Source organism: Malania oleifera, chromosome 6 (assembly GCF_029873635.1).
Source record: "Malania oleifera isolate guangnan ecotype guangnan chromosome 6, ASM2987363v1, whole genome shotgun sequence".
NCBI classification, from domain to species: domain Eukaryota; kingdom Viridiplantae; phylum Streptophyta; class Magnoliopsida; order Santalales; family Ximeniaceae; genus Malania; species Malania oleifera.
In genome coordinates, this window is record NC_080422.1 from 4,128,080 (window position 1) to 4,150,950 (window position 22,871).

General features: G+C 34.8%; 2 protein-coding genes across 2 annotated transcripts; one reads left to right on the forward strand and one right to left on the reverse strand.

Annotated features, from left to right (window-relative positions):
• Positions 1-305: 305 nt before the first annotated feature.
• Positions 306-3,436, reverse strand: LOC131157792 (protein ABIL3-like). The gene is made up of 8 exons (XM_058112181.1): positions 3,323-3,436; positions 2,935-3,017; positions 2,683-2,833; positions 1,286-1,385; positions 1,038-1,071; positions 868-953; positions 652-749; positions 306-488 (listed from the first exon to the last, which is right to left on the reverse strand). Exons 1-8 carry the CDS (start codon positions 3,434-3,436, stop codon positions 306-308), a joined length of 849 nt encoding a protein of 282 aa, XP_057968164.1.
• A 2,243-nt stretch (positions 3,437-5,679) lies between these two features.
• Positions 5,680-11,959, forward strand: LOC131157000 (26S proteasome non-ATPase regulatory subunit 8 homolog A). Its single transcript, XM_058110810.1, has 6 exons — positions 5,680-5,938; positions 6,250-6,328; positions 7,897-7,999; positions 8,663-8,926; positions 10,123-10,234; positions 11,572-11,959. Exons 1-6 carry the CDS (start codon positions 5,744-5,746, stop codon positions 11,710-11,712), a joined length of 894 nt encoding a protein of 297 aa, XP_057966793.1. The 5' UTR covers positions 5,680-5,743; the 3' UTR covers positions 11,713-11,959.
• The last annotated feature ends 10,912 nt before the right edge of the window (positions 11,960-22,871 follow it).

Here is a 22,871-nt window from a genome sequence, read left to right on the forward strand (position 1 = left end):
TTGCAATTCTAACACTAAGATTTGTACTTCCAAAACCCTAGGATGTACTGTTGATCAATTTATCAGGAAAGGATGTACTTCAAACATCAGATGAACACAACGACCTCAAAATAAAAATTGAACGGAAGCCATTTTGAAATTGAGAGTAAACTTCTGCTGGTAGATTGTTTCACAAAAAGTCAACAACAACACCTGTTTTTCATATTCCACACTTTTGTTCAATTCCACACATGCACAAGAACTTACGATCAATCTAGCTACATCTTTCCTGTTTAATTCCTGGCATTTTTTTTCCTCTTTTTCCTTCAGTCCTCTTCTGGGTTTCTGTCTGGATTTCTGTTTAGAACAATGTTTTTTCCTTGGGTTGTGCATGCTAAGTAGCGCTTTAAGAAGATGCTTGCTCTTGTGGGAGTATGATTTGTTTTCTTTCTCCTTTCTCCTTCGGCACATGTGCACAATGAGACTGATCTCCGAGGCTCTGAAGACCACTGGGAAATATGAGAATTTTTCATTAGGTACATTGTAAGTATAAGCTCAGAACTAGAAATATGCATGAAGCTACTAAAATGTGCAAGTATATTTTTCATGTCATCGGCTTTTATTTCCTGAGTGTATGTGTCTGATAAGAACTAATTAATTCTACATGCATACCTCCTCTGCAGTAGTAAGAGAGTTCAGAACTGTTGATCTGCTAACAAGAGATTTAGAACGTTTGAGTCGAAAGAGAGATGGAGGGGTGGTTCTCCTCTCTGAATTTTTTAAATGATAACAGTCAGTATGCAGCTCAAGCAAAGAGATAAGATCTGGGTTTGATATGCATGGCCACATCCACAATATTTATATAGAAAGAAATACATCGATACAAACCGAGTTGTTTGTTTGGTTTGGTCCCTTCGAAATAGAAGGTTCTGGAATTGGAGTACTGCCTAGATGGTAAGGTAGAATACCCTTTTCTGAAAGCCATTGAGAGCATAACCTGGTCAAATATTGGCAGATGAGTTCATCATAATGTTCAGCCATTTAATCTCAAGATGTACCTTGTCGGGATCTCTGTGGTTGTCCCTGGATTAGCTGTAGATCCCAAAAGAGCCACCAAAAAAAGAAAAAAACTTAGTAACTCGAGATCAAATAGATAAAGAAAGTGAACTTGAAAGCTAGCCTTGCCAATACACAAGGTATGCAATATGCACTTTGTTCTAAGCTTTACCCATAAGAAAATTTTCAATGTTAACCATCAGAAAATTTTAAACACCAAATGCAACACCAAAGTAAAAGGGAACTGTACCATTTTTAGATCTAGGCAAGTAATTGTCAGCACATAAACTGCCCTTGGGATCATTTGGAAACTCCTGACCAGCAGCATATTTGATCTCAGCATCTGCAAGCTACAAGATTAATCCAAACACACTTGCCCAAATATGAAGATTTGCAGAAAAGCCTGGAGGGCTTGTAAAAAGAGACCAAAGAGAACAGCTGAGAAGAACATAGTTGCCTGCCAATATGTAATGCTTGCGGCACTTGGGAATTTTTCTTGCTAATGACATTTGAGAAAGGGTCCTCTGGCCAACAGATTCTTGGTATGTTCTCAATCTCTAAATGTCACCCGAAAAAAAAAAATCATAATTTGTCATTCTCAGATGTTTTTACCCTCATAATCAGAAGCAAATTAGTATTTTGTTCTGATTTTGTGAATCACACTAAAACTACAAAATTAAAGATGCTATTCTTGTACTCTATTTTGTGATTTGTATTTCATATTAAATCGGTGGGCTATGTCAAAATAGGTTGACCCATTTACCCATTTATGTAAAGTTGATTGAACCGTTTATGATCCTGTCCATTTAGACATGGGTTGACCAAAATACCCATTTAATTCTAGAAATGGATAAATTTCCTTTTTTTTTTTTACCTTTGCATAAATAATCAAGAGCAATTTCATACTACGAAACCTATTCTATGTCATCTTTCAGCACCACCAAGAAGGATATTCAAATCAACCTCCCACCAATTATCAATTATAGAATTTCAAACCTGCGGTGATTTACCCAATTAGACATGCATTGATCAATTTACCCATTTACCCATTTATGACCCATTCACATAAAATTGATTAAACCATTAATAAACCTAGTCATTTAGACATGGGTTGACCCAATTACCCATTTAATTCTGGAAATGGAGTATTTTTTTTCGTTTTAACAAATTGCGTCAGTGGTAAAGAGCAATTTCATACTAGGACCCTATTTTTGTGCATCTTTCAGCATCACCAAGAAGGATATTCAGATCAACCTTACCCTATATTTGTAGAAGACTTAAATTTAGATTTGTATTGGGTTTGGGTAAGATGTAATATAAAATTGTATTAAAATTTGTCCAAATCCACCCAAATTTAATTTCAAGTCCGAAAATCTATGCTTCCAAAGGTAGAGTTACAAGCCACCAATTATTATTTATAGAATTTTGATCCTGTAATGATTTACCCATTAGTCATGGGTCGATCCATTCACCTGTTTAATTCAAGAATGAAGAAATTTCTCACTTCTTTCTTCACATACTGTATCCCTGGTCCAGAGCAATTTCACACTACAAAACCCAATTATGTGACACCTCTATGCATCACTGAAAGGGAAAGATCAATATTGCATGCCACTGATGACTGATGTTTGAAGCTGAGGTGATTACCTGTTCATTGCAAGAAAACTGAAGCTCAGACCTCAGAACTTCACCAACCTTCTCATCCAAGAATCTGTTTACTTTATTTGATATAAAGCCCAGCAGATCCACAGTATGGACGAAAGCTTTGATGGCATAATCTCTCAAAGTATCAAGCACTCTACACATGTTAATTGATGCTTAGTTCTAAACCGAAATACCAATATAAAGAAAAAGAAGTGTGTAATTTAGTAAACCAAAATTAAGCTCAGTGCTTCTCACAACTGTTTGTGGTAATCTTTCCTGTAAGACAGCTCAAAATACTCTGCTGCTGAGTACAGCTGCTTTCTCAGATTCTTCAAATCCTGAATACCCAAATCGAAATGCGTGAAGAATGTGGCAGTTCATGACGCTGATTTGCAGGAAACAAATTATGGGCTCTGTTTGGAACTTGGGAAAGAGGATGGAAAATAAAGAAAAAAAGAGGGAAAATAAAGAAAACAAGAGGGAAAATGAAGAAAACATGAAATAATATATTTTTTTTCTGTTCTTTTTCTTTTCTTTTTTCGTTCTCTTTTTGGGTATTGAGGAGAATGAACGAGAAAATGAAATTCGCAGCAACCTTTGGTTTTCCTTAATTTTCATTAAAGAACACAAACCAAGAACATACCGTGAGGCTATCTGCAAAAAATAGACTCTGCTGCGCGAAGGGTCCATGAGTGTTATGGCTGGAAGCTTCTTGAGAGACAGAAGCTGAAGAAGAAGAAACCACAATGCCCTCCATGAAGGTGAACCTGAACAGAGAGAGAGAGAGAGAGAGAGAGAGAGAGAGAGAGAGAGAGAGAGAGAGAGAGAGAGAGAGAGAGGGTCAGGAATATTTCTGTTGTTGGAGAAGCGCGCGAAGCCGTTTGATGGAATGGACAGAGTAACGATAACAAATTTTCTTTGTTGGGACGAAATCTTTCTTGCCATAGGTTTTAGTAGTTATGGTACCTGGTGTAGAAACTAACATACCAAAAAGTCCATTCTTTGAAATTTTGAGTTGAAAGTATAGCAATGGTCTGCAAATCAATGGAGAGGATTAACCTTAAAAGGGCTAATCAAATTGCTTTGGTCTCCTTACCAAAGCAATTTATATGCATGCATATAATGTATTGGGTAGATATTATATGCATTCTATGCATGTTAAGGAGAGACTGTCACACCTTTTTAAAAACATTCTTTACTCCAAGAAAATGTAAGAGATCAAAGCAATTTGAGAGTTTTACATAATAAATTCTTAAAAGGGCTTTATGGATGAAGGATTTTAGTTGGGAAAAGAAAAGACAAGAAGAAAAAAAGGATGAAAATTTATTTTTCCGTATTTTTCTCTTTATATTAAGTATTACTAAAATTAATAATTTATCTTACAATGATTAATTTTTTTTAAAAAATCAAATGTAAATGATTCATAAAATCATATTCTTATTCATTGATTTGGTATAATTTTTAGTTTCACTATTATTTTCCTTTATAACCAAACATGAAAAGCTAGTTTTAAAATTTTGAATTTGAGATTTTTAATGTATGGAAAATATCATCTTATAGTACATTTTGTAAATTAATGACAGGATTCGTAAGGATACCGTGAGAGGTGGATAAAAGTCTCGTCTCCGTGAAGGAGATGAAAGCTTCCTTTGACTTTAAGTCCAAAATTATCCTTTCAAAACCCTTGTACATTATTGAATTGCATAAGTTCAACTATTCTATTGATTATTATTCTCATGAAAAAACTCATAAATGAGTTTATGGGATCAAAATAATGATATACTCAAATTTGATTAACCAAAAAATTTTAATATTCAAAACTCAACTCAGGTTAGATTGATTTGACAACTGTTCAATTTGAACTTGCATAGATTGTTAATTATTAAAAATCTAATTTAACTGAATTTGATTTTGTTGTAAAATAATATATAATATAAATTAAAAGCAATTATATTAAATACATTTATTTTACATATACTGTAGCACTTATATATATACTACAAAAAAAATAACAAATAATAAAAATTCAATTAGATTTGATAATGCTTGTGAATAATATTAAGAAATTCAAACTCAATTCATTAGACCGCTTTAATTTTAAAATTTGTCAAACCAGTTGAACTTCGTACATGAAAATGGAATGAAATGAATTGATCATCCATTTTCTTTATGTTCCTCATTTCAAATTTTCATTCTTCATAATTGTTATTTCATTTTATTCCATAAACCAAATGTTTTGTAAAGATAACAACTATATACGTGATAAACAATCACTCAGGGAAGAGATTAACCTTTCGAACTGCTGCTGAATCCATGAGCAGGCAAGAGACAACCTGAGGAATTAAAACATCTAAGTAGTCAGAGGAAAAGAAAGCAAAATCGATTCCCATAGTAGCGGTGAGCGAAATGGGAGCAGCCTAAACCATGAAAATGGGGTTGTGGGAGAGCAATCCAAATGTCGTGCAATTTGAATGCAAAACTCATAATTGTATACGCGTAGTTGGTAAAGTGAAATATTTAAATTTTATAAAATTTGAATAAATGATTTTAAATATTGAAAATCAATTCAAACTCAATCAAAAAAATAATTGTTGAACTTGACCTTAAATAGATTATGAGCTATTAAAACTCAAATTCAAATTATTTTAATTTTATTATAAAATAATATTAATTTTACATAAAATATCTAATATTAAATATACCTGTATAATAAGGATTATTTACTTAGGATTTAAAATCCATCAATTAAAAGATGTTATATTAATATTTAGACCGACTACAGTGTTGTGAGATATACATTACGAGAACTCATCCAAAATCGTATCTCTTATATGAGTTTAAATACTGATGCAACATATTGCAATTAGTAAGTTTCACGTTCGTTATAACTATTTTTAATATTATTTATATAATATAAAATAATAAAATAATAATGAACTCAATTAAGTACAATTATACTTGAAGTATTATTAAAAAATTCAAATTTATTCATAAAATTTTGATCCGTATTGTTTAGGGTTTGTGCCCGGGTGGCCGGGTCCGGTAGGACCCATATGGTGACCCGATGTGCGAGCCCCATTTATCTGTTCCTTGTATTCTTGATTGCGAAGTAAAGCGAAGAGAAGGTCAAGCGCGGAGAAGGGAAGAGATCGAGATGGATCCGAAGCTAACCGAGGTCTCGCAAGTGTTCGAGCGATTCAAAGCCGCTTTGACGAGGAAAGATGTCGATACCTGTGATAGACTTCTTTCCCAATTGAAGGTACCAAACCGAAAAAACCCCTGTTGTTTAAAATTATCGTGGTAGTGCATTTGTACTTTCATTGTTTCTCGCCATCTGAATGCTAAATCATGGAGTTCTGTACTAGGAATGCTAGTTACCATTGTTTTGAGTTCTTTGAAACAACCAGGAATGAGATTATAGAGATGAAGGTGTAGGTTGAAGTCTAGTTTAGTGTTATTTATGAGGAGTTTTGACTTGATAGAAGTTCATGTTTTGGAAGATAACTTGTATTTTTTTAAAAAATTTGTTATCACCGTGCGATGCGAGTCAATTTGGGTCTTATCTTGCAGGTTTCACTAACAGAGTTTAAGAGCCTCCCGCCCTTGTTTCAAGATTCACCAAATGCAATTCATGAATTGACGATAGCAAGTAACCCTTCTGGCTCTAATTTGACAGTTGTACCATATTTCATTTGTTGCCTATATGCCTATTTGTTGTATTTTTTTTTTTCTTTCATACCCGAACAAATGTGTGTATGAACTTGGGTTGTGTTTGGGAACATAGATTTGGGGCCTTGAATTTGGATTTATGTGGATTTGAACAGAAGTCTGCGCAATTTTGTGCTGCATTTTGTCCTAATCACCCACATCAAAATCCAAGCAGCCTTTCCAACATACAAACAGAGTTCAAATCTTGGATTTGGATTTTTTTTGTATTTAGACACAAGTCACACAATGCATTGAGTTATGTCCAAATACACACAAATCCATATTCAAAATCCTTGCTCCCAAACACAGTGTAAAGACATTCATTTGTGAAAAGGTAAAATCCATGGGTTTGAATTTTAGCACATGTGATTGGTAGGGATTTTAATCTACAGATTGAGGGGAAATCCTTGGAGGGAAAAGGGGAATGGTATGTTGCTTTCCTTTTATGGAAGAAATATTGGACATATTATGTCCAATAGATTCAATCATTGGAAATGTCATGCAAATGAGTTGGTAATGAATCCTCTTTTTTCATTGTGGCCCACTATAAACCATTGCTTGAAACATGAGAGTGTAAACTTGTACAATCCCATCAAAGAGATTGGAGACCTCTGGTTAAGGTTAAATCATAAAAATTATACCTTGCTTGGTAGGAGGGAAAGAGGAAGGAAACAGGGAGAAAAATGATGGAAAGTTTCCTTCTTCTCTAAATCAATCCTTCCAAATAGTAAGAAAAATAGATAGAAAGAGAGTTTACAAGTCAAATTGAGTGTCAACCACTTCTTTTACATTTTCTTGTGTTTAAGCATTCAAGAGGTAGGAAGGGAATGCACTCTTTACTTCCTTCTACTTCCATCTCTTTTGCCTTTTCTTTTCCATCCCTTTTCCTTCTTTCCTACCAATCACAACCTACTTCTATCCAGTGTGAATTTACATATTTAGCAAATTCTGGAAGAATTATGATCCATAGTAAAGTTAATGAAAAATGAGATCTAAAAAGCCACTGTTTATTCAATGCAATCAGTTAGATGCAAAATGTACAGCTAATGCATAAGGCATTATGGCTCCCCAGCCATCAAGGGTCTAGGGAGGGCAAGATGTATGTAGCCTTACATCCATGTTTGGAGAGACTATTTCATAGATTAGAATTTGCGACCTTCAGGTTTGGATGTAATACCTTTACCGTTGAGTCAAGGTTTGCCCTCCAATCGACCTATTTTAGATGTTGAAAAATTTAAAATTGAAAACTAAGAACTAGTTGGAACTTGAACAATGTGAAAAGCCTACAAGAAAAAGCAATATGAAAAAAAAATGTTAATATTGCTACAACAAGAAAGAATACTGCAAATAATATTATTTTTGTCATAGTTTACTCAAAGTTACATGATTTGGCACTGTACACATGTAAAATTAGGTTATTGCAGATGGAGATGATATTATAGATGATGTTTCCAGTGTTTCTACTTTAATCTGTTTCCACTCTATTTTGGTGATTGGGTCGACTCTTAGGGGATATATACGAGCATGCCGTTATTCTAAGCGTAAAGGTTGAGGACCAGGATGCATTCGAGAGGGATTTCTTTCAGTTGAAACCGTATTATACAGATGCATGGTAAATTTCTTTGTGTCATTCTGCCATTTTATATTGTTTTGTTTGTATTTTTGGAGATTTGGTGTCAGGTACAGGCAGCAATAGAATTTAGTTCAGGTTACATTCAGATCAATGGTGGTTTGAGAATTATGTGCATGATAACTATGAGAATTGTCTTGGGTATTCACATCAAATAGTATAATATAAACAACTGAACATGTCTTCTTGATACTAATTCCTCATCTTATCAATCTATGGATTCCCTGGTAACTTCCTAATACTGATAAAAAAGAAAAAAAAAAATTTCCTAATGCCGTTCACAAGCAAAAGCTGTTTGGTAGAATTATCCTACATATCTTGAGGCTTTAGATGGAAGAGGAATTATCTTAAGAATCAAATGTGCCTAGAAGAGTGTCCATTTACCTGAAGCAAATAATTGATGGGTAGAATTATCCTACGTGTCTTTGCTTTTCATGTAAAGCTGATTTGAAATGTATTGTGGCATAATGCATTAATTACATTATCTACCGGTATACTAGTTTTTCTCATGTGTTTGTCGAATAATTCTTTCTTTGTTTTACATGTGATGGAAAGCAGATATAGAATCATAAGTTGTTAAGATTATCTTTTCGAATTTTTGAGGTCATGCTTATAACTGCAGCTATTATATTTTTTATGGAACAGTGGCCGTCTTCCACCATCCCCTCAAGAGTACCCAATCTTAGGTCTCAACCTGCTGAGGCTCCTAGTACAGAATAGAATAGCTGAATTCCATACTGAGTTGGAGTTGCTGTCAGCCACTGCATTGGAGCACTCTTGCATCAAATATGCTGTTGAATTAGAGCAATCCTTCATGGAAGGAGCTTACAACCGTGTTCTGACTGCGAGACAGACAGTGCCCCATGAGACTTATGCTTATTTTATGGAACTTCTGGCAAAGACAGTAAGGTATATTTCAATTTATCTTTGTGGTATGGGTCAAGTGGGTGTGAGACATTTTAGTGCTAACTGTCAGACGGTACTTAAATTAGGGATCTTTCTTCTTTTGGGAGGGGGCTTATAAATTTACAATGAGTGACATATTTTAAAAAAGTGAAAAGTAGTTATTATTTCTAAATGATTTTAGATAATTTTTTCAGAAAATATTGGATTTAGGCAGTATATGATAGTCAAACTTGCTTTACAGGTGCATGTCTAGGTCTATATGATTGCCACCTTCAGTTTCTTATCAATATTCTCATTTTGAGGATTGGGGCTTTGGTTTTGATTTTACTGCTTTTACTGGTGCACCATGTAGGTCTAGATGATTGCCAGTTTGCCACCTTCAGTTTTCTTATCAACATTTTAATTATGAGAATTGAGGCTTTTGCTGACTGATTTGGTTTTTATATTTCAATTTTCTACTGCTGCTAATCTGATGGCATGATCAAAAGTTCTAATTTACGCATGTGAGAGAGAAATAATCCAAGAAGGGGGGTCTGTGGGAAGAAGCTGTTGCATAGATGGATATCATGTGGCCATCCTCAATAGGTTCATATGCTTCAATTTTTCGGTTTTAAAAAATCTGTGCATTCATTAATGATGACTGGCCATTAATGGACTCCACAAAGCCTTAAATCTCTGCCACTTAGGGTGGCTAGATGAATATTTTTTAAGTACTTTTAACTCTGTTGAGTCTGTTTTCAGTATTTGACTTAAATGTTTTGACCTCCATTCTCTGCCACCATCATTTCTTTTAGTACTTACAGCATGAATTAAATCACCTGCCCTTCTTGGTGTAGGCATTGGCTTTGGTGGGACATGATCAATCCATCTCAGACAATTTTATCTTAATCAAGTCATCAATGATAAAACAGTTTATTATGGAGAGATCTTATAATTCTCATTTATATGCATATGTTTTGTTGATGTGCTTTATTGTTTTCTGATTGCGGATCTCATGATTGAGAATGTGAGTTCTTATAGATCATATTGACACTGCATCTTCCTATTATGTCAAAAAAAAAAGGTTCCTTAAACTTCTTTCTGTTGGAAGGTAGCACCTTTATTTTATTCTTCATCATGGCATACCTAGTACCATGCCTACTCTTGAAAGTGTCGTTGGTTTTGTCTCTGTTAGCTTATATCTATTTTTCCATTTGCAGAGATGAAATAGCTGGATGCAGTGAAAAGGCATATGACTATCTTTCAGTGAATGATGCGCAGCAGATGCTGCTGTTCTCTTCTGGCCAGGAACTAATGGAATATATTAAAGAGGTAAATATTTTAGCATCTTAGCTTATTTTCTTTTTACGATGGTTAAGTAATAAAAGTGCTGGATTTACTCGGGATGGTATATATATGACTGGTTTATTAGCTAACTACCTTGGAATTTTTGGTTCCAATTTGCATCAACTTATTCTTAGCTCCTTGAAATGCTTATAGTTGTATGATATAGAAGTACAAGCGCGCATGTAAGTTCTCATTTTGTTCATGTTTAAATCTGATTTCTTCTATGCTATTCATCCCTCCTCGCAGGTAGTAGTAATGTGTATGTATAATATATGTTTATAAGACAACTAGATGGTGGAACTTAGGATTAATTGTAACAAAGTATGAACTATGAAGATAAATGATGAAATGTGGAAAATGGATTGTAGAAGATGAAGAAAAACAAACGCTTTATGTTAGAAATATGCTAGGAGTGGCTCCAGTGAATCTAAAAGAAGAGGTATGATTGATACAGAGAGTTAATGGTGGGATGAGGACATAAAGGAAGTGTTATGAGATATGAAATATGCAGAGATATGAAAAATGTTTGAAAATTATGAAGAATGCAGAGAAGAAGCCAAACAAAGAGCTGTTATTGAAGCTTAAAAGCATATAATTAACTTTGTAATAGATTGGGCACTAAAGATGGAGAGAGATTTATACAAACTTAAGAGGGCTAGAGAGAGAAAGAGTAAGAACTCAAGGAATATGCAGCCTAGAAAGAGTGAGGACAATAGCGTGTTATTAAAAGCCCGGAAGTTGCTGGGACTAAGATATGAGTGACACTTATAAAAATATGAAAATTTTAATTTTCTTCAGAAAAGAAATGTGAAATATTACACATAGTAACTAGTGCTTCATGGGAGAAAAAAAAGTCCCATAACATGATCATCTATGACTATGTTTGGTAAGGGCTTTTGGTACAAAACTGTAGTTTTTATGAACGTCGTTTTCTACAATATTACAAAATGAGAGATTATCTTCCTGTCTTGGATGTTCTTACTGAATGGTAATACACATTGAGTTTTGGGTTAAAACTTAAGTATGCGTCGAGCCACTAATCAGACATACTCTTGTACACACCCCCTGTAATGACAGATTGACATCAACTGATTTGTGATGTTAAACAGCTCCTGTTATCCATGGCAGGCATCCACCATATGCTGTTTGAAACCTCAATGCTATATTTTTATCATATATCATGTTCATATGAACTTATGAGTCGATAATTGGTTAATCATGACATTGCCTCAAACCACCAGCATTGAAATGGAGTTTTCATGAGTTTACTTTTCCTCCAAATAAAGGCAATTCTCATGATTTACGTCATCTGCTGTTCACAGGAGCATCCTGAATGGGAGATAAAGGATGGGTGCGTGTTTTTTCAGAGGGCAAAAGAATCTACCCCATGCAAGGAGATACCATCTCTTCAACTCATCAACCAGACTCTCAGTTATGCGAGGGAGTTGGAGCGCATTGTGTGAAACGAGCGCAGATTCCATTCCGGTGGCGGTTTTTGTGATCTTAATAGCTCTCCTTTAACTATTGCTGCCAATTGTTCGGTTAAAAAGTACTCTATTTCCCATGTGGTTCAAACTTAAGGTGAGGAAAATGCTTCTAGGGTCACTCCTGGTTCCCCCATTCACCATTCCTTTTCTTTCTTCCTCTCTGATAAATTTTCTCCAAATTGGTGTTGATTACCTTTGCAATTAAATCATGTGAACTTTTACTTTTCTGGAGTTCATAGCTTAGGCCTGTTTGGTTATGGATCTAAGAACCTGTATTCAAAAATGCACCTGAGTAATTAAATTCGTGTTTAGTTATTTCGTGCAGGGGTTCAAGCTTTTCCTAACCAAAAAAATAAATTGATTTTTATGGGTTCAAACTTTTCTAACAAAAAAAAAAAGGATTTTAACTGTCTTTTGGGGTTGCCCCCGCCCCCCGGGGGGGTTGAAGTGGATTTGTGTTTACAGAATCATGTGGTGGTTAGGGTCTGTTTAGATCCATGATTTTATGAGGGAAAATGAACGGAAAGGAAACTTTATATTATCCTTTCCTATATATTATCCTTTTTTATTAGATATTAACAAAAATGAAAGTTTGTTTTAATATGATTAAATATTAGGAAAATTAAATATTAATAATATATAAATTAAAATTTTGTTCATAAAATTGGTATATTTTTTTTATTTTTTTATTTTTATTTTCGTTTATAATCAAACCTAAAAATGAGGAATCCTTGATATATATATAAAAAATATTTTTTGAGTTTCAAACGGGTCTTAATGAATTTGAAATTTGATATATTGTCAAATCATAAACTGTGGTTGATGAAAGTGATCTCTGCACTTACATTGACAATCAGTAATCCATGAAGGGGTCATTGTCTTTCCCTCTTAATGATGGAGGCCGTTAATTCTGAATAGTTGGCTATTTTTTTCAGTGGCTTAAATGGTTTCATAGTGTGTATTTTTATTAAAATATTGTTTAAAAATATTAAATATTATTTTATATTACATTTTATCTAAATCGAATATAAATTTAAATTCAAAACTTTTCCAAATATAGGGTTTATGTTCTTTTTGTTTATTTATTGCACCAAATAAAGAAAAATAAGGAAATTGTTTAAAAAGCATGTTCTTCAATTTAACCAAGATGAAGAATCCCTTAAACATGTTTTACCAAAATCTTTGGATATTTTACTTGTAATAGCAGTGTTAAGTTTTTCTATAATGGGATTCAAGAAAAAAAAAAAAAAGGCAGAAAAAAGAATTGATTCATGTGAATTAGAATAATGATTTTTTTAATATGAAAAAACAATGTTATTTTTGCTAAGAATACAAATTTGCCTAGACCACTACAAAACACATACAATATTTTTTAAATAAATTATATATCCCCGTGTAATGAAAATAATGTAACTTATCATATTTTTAATGTAATTATAAATAACATTACCTTTCTAGTAGAATAATATAAAATGAAATAAAATACAAAATAATATATTTAAAAACTATGAATAAATTTATGAAAATTTTGGATTGGTGCACACACATGGACACATACACTGACGCATACATAAATGTGTGTGTACTTATCTATATATTCATGAATAGAGGCATCATACAATGCTTGCTTCTAGACTGCAAAACAGAATCTTAAATCCTCATCCTAGTTTCCCAATATTAGCTCACTAATATTATGTTTTATCTTTCCAAAATTCCATTCCTATTTCTGGTATTGTTTTCCACTGTACTCTAAAGTTTACAGAATCTAGCAACCCAGGCTCTTATACCAAATTTGTAACGACCTGAAAATTCATACTATTTTTTTTTTTTTTTTGTAAAATATACTGCAAAATAAAATACTTTGATACCCCTGATAATGTCTGCTATAACATCTCAGGCCCCGGGTAGGCATTGAGGAAATTCCTATTTACAAAATAACATACCTATGCAGTGGAAAACATAAAGTCATACATCAATGTTTACAATACCAGAATCCAGAATTTTCCCAAGATATACATAAATAATTGCACAACATCTCAGTATCTTTTACCCAAAATTCCTGAATACTATTCAAAAATACAATCCCTTTGATAACACTTAACCTATAGACAGGGTAGTGCAGACGACCTCTCTACCTGCGAGCTTAGTCTGCTCGTCTAATTGGATCTCTTAAAAAATGTTAAGTCACTGGAATGAGATAATGCTCAATAAAAAGAAATATGTTATTACTAGTGCGTGATAAAATGAGTTTACATAAATAATTTACTAATAAATAACTGTACTAAGATACCATGTAAAATATAATACTGTGTAACTCACACCTACGTGACTTAAAATACACCTGTAATATCTGAGTTTTCTATTTAATCATACTGCTAGTATTATAATATGTCTGCTGATATTCTGTAAATCTCTCTCGCTCTCTCTCTCTCTCTCTCTCTCTCTCTCTCTATATATATATATATATATATATATATATATATATATAACTGTGAAAACTACCCTGAAATTTCTGCATGTCATGATTTAACCCCTTATGACAGAGTTGTGCAGCCCGTAGGCGGGATTTTACTCTAGTTGGCCTACCAGGATAAGTCACCTGAATACTTTATCACAATCCTCAGCCCGACCTTACTGCAATCCCTCCAAAGGCACGATACTAGTATCTACCTTGTCAAACCGGCCTCCTCAATCTAGAATACTAGGGAGCCTACAATCCCTCCATAGACACGGTAGACGGAATCCATACATTATCTGAGATATGTGGTTGCACTCTGATATGAAATAACAACGGTACCGTGCTCTGCTGATATCTGAACTGATTCATCAGGGTCTAATACTATATAATACTATTTCTATATATACATTTTATTGTTTCATCATGATTCTAAAATAACCATAACATCGTAAACTGTTTCTAAAAATACTGGAATATCTGACTGAAATAACTGAAATATCTGAGTGAATAAACTGAAATATTTGAGTATTATGGTTTTGAAATTCTGGAAATCATGGTATTCTGAAATTACTGTAAAATATCTATCTTGTGAAATATTGTTTGCAAAATATCTGTCTATAAATATATTGTAATTCATAATTCTGTAAAATCTGGTAAAACATATTCTTGTGCAAAAATAATGTAAATCATGATATTCTGAAAGACTGTTATAAATTCTAAACTTTTCTGATATTAACACAACTAAATAAATAAAAACACCTGTATCGAAATCTATATTTTCTGATAATGAAGATAATTTATACTTTATAAAATTTACCCCGAAACACATATATATTACAGATAAAATTTTTGAAATTCCTAGCATAGCATATTTCCCTTACCTGGCTAATTGAACTCGCCTACTGATTCTAACTCACGCCCATGACATTTACAATTCCATAATCCTGAAATTAGACACATATATTTTCCTATCAATCAACTAAATACGTAGAATAATTTTCATACTCATATTTCCTAAATTATAAACCATTCATTATCTTACCTTGTTTCCTGAGAACACCCTTTAGATTCCCTAGCCTACCAGTAGAAAAAACTCCAAGACCTTGAATTCACAACACCCACATAAATCATCCCAAACACCAGTTTAATAACATCTATAACCCAATATGGGTTCAGAACCACCTACAAACCAAATGACCCTTAAATAATCTACTTACCTTGATTTTGAGATGATTCCCAAACTTCTCAAATTGAAATTCTGCTCTGGTTAAGTTGTAAAAAATATCTCCAAGATCAACGTAGCAGCTTCTAACCGTTGAATTAGGGAGAAACGGGGCCGAATTTGTAGAGAGAAGTCAGAGCAACTGAAACCTAGAGAGAGAAACAGAAGAGGGGCCAAATTTTCACTGGAAATGTAATTTTTGCACATTTATAGACTGCCACGTGGCCTTGTCGACAAGACACGTTGATGAACAGAAGAAGAGAGGTCATCGACGAAAGTGAGAGCTCGTTGACAAACCAAAAGAGTCTGAATTACCCTTTTCGATATCTCTTTGTTGACAAGGCTCTGTAACTCGTCGACAAACCCTGCTTTACCTCTTTAAAATTTTCCTTTTTCCTTTTTATTTAATTACTATTATTTTCCGTGTCTTTACACCAATAAATAATTTTTTTTAATATTTGTCATATAAAAAAAAGTGACATGCAACTAATATATGTGTTGGGGATGTGGCTCATATTTAGAGTGGATCACATGTACCGAAAAAAATTACGTGACGAGAGGGACAAAGGGACAGAAGCAAGGTGCAGCCACGAAGGGCAAACCATCGATGGTTTGGGGCATAACTGTCAATGGTTTCAAGCAGTACCTGCAAAGAGTTTTCTTCTGCTCCAAATTGTCGACAGTTTTTTTTGGTGCATATTACGTAATTTGAATTCAAGGGCTTGTAGATTGGGCTTATCTGGAGGATTTTCCTTCGGGGGATAACTACAGATGTTGTTTAGGTTTACTATAAATCTTTTATAGACATTGGGTTCATACTTAAACAATATTGTAACCCAAAGATTGTAGCTTTGACATTGATCATATTGAAACCGGGTTTGCTACTCCCGTAGACGTAGGCTATTGTCGAACCACGTAAATCTTGTGCATTCTAGTTGTGTTTTTTATTCTTCTTATTATTGTTTGATTGCTTCTTGAGTATATTTCATCATTGAGTGATTGCATTAGTGGTTGTTGATTATTTCGTGTTGATTGTGTGCTTCCGCTGCGCGTGTTCAAGTTGAACGAACGTCAACAAGTGGTATAAGAGCTATTGGTTCTACAATGGTTAGGGTCTCTTCGATTAAGTTCGATGTGAACAAGTTTGATAGAACTGATAATTTTGGGCTTTGGAAATGAAGGGTGAAGGACTTATTAGTGTAGCAAGGGATGGTGAAGGTGTTATACAGAAATAGTCAGACATCATGAACGACACAAGTTGGAAGGAGCTTGGAAGCAAAGGCGGTTTCCATGATCAGGTTATGTTTGACCGATGATGTGTTGTATCATGTCATGGATGAGGACTCGCCAGTGGTGGTTTGGTTGAAACTGGAGTGCCAATACATGTCCAAGTCGATTTTGAACAAACTATATCTTAAGAAAAAGCTTTATTCAGTTAAGATGGCAAAGAGTCCAGACTTGACTCAGCAAATCAACACATTTAATCAGATCATTAGTGATTTGGGGCAAGTTGATGTGAAGTTCGAGGAAGAGGACAAAGCGTTGATACTGTTGAATTCCCTACCTACGTCGCCTATATACGAGAATTTGGTTACGACGCAGACTTAAGGGAAAGAAACCCTAGAGTTGGAGGACATCATGAGTGCATTGTTGGGGTTCCATAAAAGGAAGAAGACCAGCGATGAGGGTTCATATGGTGAAGGGTTTGTGGCGAAGGGTAATCAGTATTGTGGGAGAGGCAAATCCTGGAGTGGACCGAGTGGTAATAAAACTTAGTCCAGGAGGAAGAAGGATGTTCACTGTTTTAAGTATAGGAAACTAGGACACATAAAATCATAATGTTCGGAGTGGGAGAAGGGAAAGGCAACAGCTTAAGGGGATTCTTAAGGGGATTCGTCAAAATCTGTGAATATAGTTGAAGAAGGGACTTAGGGAGCTGTGATGGTGAGATTCTTAATGTTTCATTGCCCCATAGGTTCTTGGATCCTAGACTTGGGATATTCTTTTCACATGATGCCCAACAAAGCCTGGTTCACCACTTACAGATTGGCGAGTCCCAGTTTTGTTTGATGGGAAACAGTGCAGTTTGCAAAGTTATCGGAATGGGGGATATCAGGATCAAGATGTATGACGGTGTGATAAGGACGTTGTGTGGGGTAAGACATGTAACCGATCTATAGAAGAGCGTGATATCATTGGGTGCTTTGGATTGTGAAGGGTATAGTTACAAGTCTAAAGGTTGACGATGATGGTGTGTGATGGGGTATTGATGGTGATGAAGGAACAGACGATTGTAGAGAATCTTTATGCACTGTAGGATAATATAGTTTTAGGTGGAGCTACAACTGAGAGTTTTGAGTCAGGAAATATTATTTTGTGTAATGTAACCCACACACAAAACAGTGGGTATTCTTAACGACATTCGTGCGGATGTTTAGGGACCAGTGAGGGCAGCATCACAGGTTGGACATGGGTATTTTGTGAGGTTATCACGAAAGGTCTGGGGGGTATCTTATGTGGAACAAGTTGGAGATATTAGTGAGGTGTAACTTGTGGTTGAGGTGGAGTACCAGACCGGGAGAGAGTTCCTCAGGCCAGATATTGTAGCTAAGTACACTGGTGTTCAAGAAGTTTTGTGAGCAGGACATGATGTATGCAAGGCTTGCAAGAGACTTCTTGGTGAAGTTAGCAAGTATGGTGTGTTTCTTGGTTAATCGATTGCTAAAGGTATCACTAGATGGGAGAATTGCAGGAGAGACTTGGACTGGTTATACGGTAGACTTTGGAGGTCTAGCTACCCACGTTTCTAGCGAGGTGGGATCTAGGCTTGGTGTTATGTCCGGACAATGCATCTTTCTGGTATATAAGAAAGATGAGTTCAAGTTAGGTGATCCAATGGCAAATAGGGTGGCGATTGGTGGAGACATGACTTTAGGTGTTAAAGCCACGAGACAACGTACTCAGGTAGATGAAGAGAAACGAGTACTAGAAAGTTGCAGTAGTAGCAATGAGCATGTTGTGCAATTGGAGTTGGAGACTCAGAGCAGTAGTGCAGGGAGTTCTAATTCAGGAGACTTGTGGTATCACAACATAAACTAGAAAAGAAAGAAGATTGTGATGCAGGTGGAGTTTCAGACTCAGGGCAGAGATGATATTGGTCATAATGCAAGGAATTCGAGCTTGGGAGACCAGTAGAATCACAATGGGCTCAAAGGCACTATTAGGCCACTGCCCAAGTGTGATATGATGTCTATGCAACCATTACTACCGGGAAGGATCCTACTACCTTTCAAAAGGCAGTGCATAACCAGGAGAAGGGTAGGTGGACAGGTGCCATGGTGGAGGAGATGGAGGTATTGTATAAGAATCAAACAGGGGGGTTGGTGGAGCTACCAGAGGGGGAGAGGGAGATAGGTTGCAAGTGGGCACGTATTCTGTGGTTTTATGTGTGTGACATGTTGATTGTTGGAAAGTTTCTGACCGAAGTAAATCAGTCGGGGACATTGTTGAGAAAGGAAGTTGACATGAAGGCATTGAGTACTGCCAAGAGTATTCTTGGGTTGGAAATTTGCAAGGTTAAAGTTATAGGGAGATTGGGATTATCTCAGGGTGACTTTGTAGCTGCGGGGAGATTGGTGTTATCTCAGGGTAGCTGTATGGACAAAACTACATGGATATTGTGGTTATCTCAGGGTGGTTTTGGGGATCAAGTGTTGCTAAGGTTTAGCATGGTTGATGTTAAACCTATCACCAATACACGGTTGGCGAATCTAAGTAAACAATCTATTGCTTAGTACTTAGGGACGAACGGTGATTTTCGGGTCATGTCAAAGGTTTCTTACACCAGTCTAGTTGGGTACATCGGCAGGCAACAGAGGTGTTGATTTAGGTGTAATCCCAAGAAAAGGGGGGGAGGGGGATGAATTGGGTATTTTAAAAATTTTGAAACTTATTTACCTCTTAGTCCCTCTTTCTAAATTTAACCAATTACTTATCAAATTCGTGTGTGGTTATTCAACATACATACATGCAATGTAAGTAATGAGGTGCATTGTGGAAATTAAAAAGATAAGGGAAGAGAGAATGCAAACGCGATTTTACGAGGTTCAGCCAACTCGACCCACTTCCTTGCCTTGAGCAACCCCCTCAAGGATTCTACTATAATCCTTGCTCCTTAAATTGGGACAGAGCTTCCTTTACAATCTATTGCTTATAAGAGGTACAACTTCCTCCTAATCCGTTGCTTACAAGAGATACAACTCTCTACTCAAATCCGATTCACAACTCGAGCCATGATTACAATCAAATCTGTAAAACACTCAAAGTTGATTCCAACAAAGCTAGTGAGTACAATTGAAATTCTTAATGCATAATCATATGATGAAACTTGAAGTTCAGAATGTATGTAATGATACACTCGTTAATGAATGAATACGCTTCAACACACAATTTCCTTTTTTACCAAAACTCCCAAGTAATGATATAATTAAAAGCTTTGGAGAAAATTTGGGTTCTAGTTCACTTTGTGAAAATACATGAATATCTAATGTGAACTTATCAAAAGCTTAATCTTGAATATTATATCAATCAAAATCAAAAAACTTTCTTTCAAATATTCAATCACAACATGATCTTTGTAATATCCAAATCTATGTATATATATATATAACATGATTTCCAAAGATAAAAAACTGAATATAAAGTTTTCCAAAGAAAATATCCCTCAATAAAATAAATATTTATGAACACCAAGGATATTTAATCAAGTTTTTTTAATATATCTAAAATATAGATCCTTTAACTGAATACACACTTGAATCAAACTATTTAACTTATGACGAAACCCTTTATCAAGTAGTGAGATTATCTAAATAATCTATATGAAAGTATACTCATTATCAATCACTCAGCTTATTTCAATAATAGATTTTGGAATGAGAAGTTCGTTGAAAAATATATATCAATCAAGCAAATCAGTTTATATGAAGAAATTTTATGAGAAGAAATATTAACGTGTAGATTGATTTACCAAACCTCAATACCAAACTGATTCCACAATGATAGTTAGATTGCTTTTTGAAAAACAAGATAGCCTTAGCTCTGATTCGATGTAAGAACTTTGAAATCCCGGGTAAAGATGTTAGCAGTGTGTTCAAAGTTGTGCTAAACGTGCAATCTCTACAAAAGGTTTGTTCTCTTCTCTTCCAAAAGTCTTAGCTTTAGCACTAGGGTTTAGATGATGTATAAATAGGTATCTTGCCCTTAGAATCAATCTTGACCGTTGGATCAAGAATTAGCTTGCGTGTTCTCTCATTAAAAATTAGTTTTTTAAACTTTCCCGCGAGTTCAGGCGACTGAAGTTCTTTAGAGCTTCGAAAAATTAACCTGGACACAGGGTCAGGCGACTGAAGTTGAGGTTCAATCTTCTGAAGTGACGAGTTCAGGCGATTGAAGTTGAGTTCCATCTACTAAGGTGTCTCGGCCAGTTTCTGTGTTTCACTATTAATTTTTCAGGCAATTGAACTTAATCTTCAGTCTTCTGAAATTTTTTTTTCAGGTGACTAAGATTGAGTTCAAGCTACTGAAGTGACCATTTCCTGAATTTCTTCTTTCTAGTTCAAAAATCTGTTTTACTTTCTTTCATGACTCTTTAATAAAAAATATTTTCGGGGGTTTTAAAAGTATTTCTAGGTTCATAAATATCCCCTAATGATGTTCATGAAATGCATGAGACCTAAGGTCATTCTAGGATATATGTTGAGCCTCAAATTAAATCATATGAAAATGTAAATACATGAGTTCTAAGTACCCATTCCCATTACGCTCTTGAACTTGTCACTTGCATCTTCATTCTTCAACTCTTTTAGTTCCATGGATCTTGCCCAAATATGTATGCTTTATTCTTTATGGCTTCCATGACTTGTTTTCCTTCCGTGCATGCTTAATATAATTTTTATTCACAATCTCAATGCACTGATCAAATACCAAGTGATTTGTCATTATTAAAACAGGATTGGACTCATAGAGTCAACAATCTCCCCCTTTTTGATGATGACAAATACACGAGTAAAAATATATATAAAATGGGTTACGCTTAACAAGGCTCCCCCTCAAATAATGCATCAAATATTCAGTAAGTAAAATAAGCTCATGCCAAATGAGATATGCTCATGTTCATACACACGTTGTTTAGCCTAATTCCAAATGGAATATGCTTATGTTCATGCACAAGTTGTTTAGCCTGATTCTTCTCCTATAGCTTGATCCTTATAACTTGATTCAACTTATAACCTGATTCTTCTACCCCTTTACACAATTAGTGTTGTCAACTATTTTTGCCCATTTTTGCCTAAAGTCCGATTCTTCTTCCCCTTTTGACATCAACAAAAAGGTATATAATATTAATACATGAATTGAGATAGTCTTATATTTTTCTCTCGTTTTAAGTCTTAATGTTTTGAACTTATTCAACCATCAGATTTGACCAAAAAATTTACTTCTCCCTTTTTTTTTTTTGACATCAACCATCCCCCTTACTAATGCATAAATCTGTGCTGTGGAATGTAAATTGCATTGTGAACATACACAGTGTGTCAACTGTCAAAGATTTTGTGAGGATACCAATATTGATTAATGTGATATCAAATGAGAATAAATGAGTCGAAAGTGAAATGTTTTAACAAATTGTGAATATCAAGCGATGTTGCTCCCCCTGAATTATGTCATCTAATATAATTCTAGGCAACCTCTCGACTATGCATCAAGCCTAATTCTCGCCTAATTTGGATAAACCTATCCTCCGCAAGTGGTTTCATGAATATGTCTGCCCATTGTTCATCCGTGCATACAAACTCAAGTGTCACATTTCCTTTTTGTACATGATCACGAAGAAAGTGATGTTATATTTCTATATCCTTAGTTCATGAATGTAATATGGGATTCTTTGAGATGTTTATTGCACTCGTATTGTCGCATCTTATAAGAATTGTTTCATAGCTTAATCCAAAATCCGTCAGTTGTTACTTCATGTATAGCGTTTGAGCACAACAACTACCTGCCGCTATGTATTCTGTCTCAGCTGTGGAAAGAGCAACTGAATTCTTTTTCTTGCAAAATCAAGAAACTAACGAATGTTCTAAGAAATGACATGTACCACTCGTGCTCTTCCTATCCACTTTACTACCCCAAAATCAGCATCTGAATAGCTGATAATCTCAAAAGATGTATACTTAGGATACCAAAACCCAAGTTCAACGATTCCTATAAGGTATCTAAGTATTCGTTTAACAGCTAGCAATTGTGACTCTTTTGGTGCAGCCTAAAATATTGCGCACAAACATACGCTAAACATTATATCAGGACTACTAGCAGTCAGATATAGTAAGCTACCAATCATTCCACAATAAAACTTGACATCTACTAGTATACCTTGTTTATCTTTGTCTAATTTCAATG

Coding starts and splice junctions, on each gene's coding strand:
- LOC131157792 (XM_058112181.1), bottom strand. CDS start 3,436: ATGGAGGGCATTGTGGTTTCTTCTTCTTCAGCTTCTGTCTCTCAAGAA. Junction 750..867: donor CAAACCAAACAAACAACTCG/GTTTGTATCGAT, acceptor TAAAAAATTCAG/AGAGGAGAACCACCCCTCCA. Junction 489..651: donor CTCTTACTACTGCAGAGGAG/GTATGCATGTAG, acceptor CATATTTCCCAG/TGGTCTTCAGAGCCTCGGAG.
- LOC131157000 (XM_058110810.1), top strand. CDS start 5,744: ATGTGCGAGCCCCATTTATCTGTTCCTTGTATTCTTGATTGCGAAGTA. Junction 6,329..7,896: donor TCATGAATTGACGATAGCAA/GTAACCCTTCTG, acceptor GTCGACTCTTAG/GGGATATATACGAGCATGCC. Junction 8,927..10,122: donor CTTCTGGCAAAGACAGTAAG/GTATATTTCAAT, acceptor TTCCATTTGCAG/AGATGAAATAGCTGGATGCA.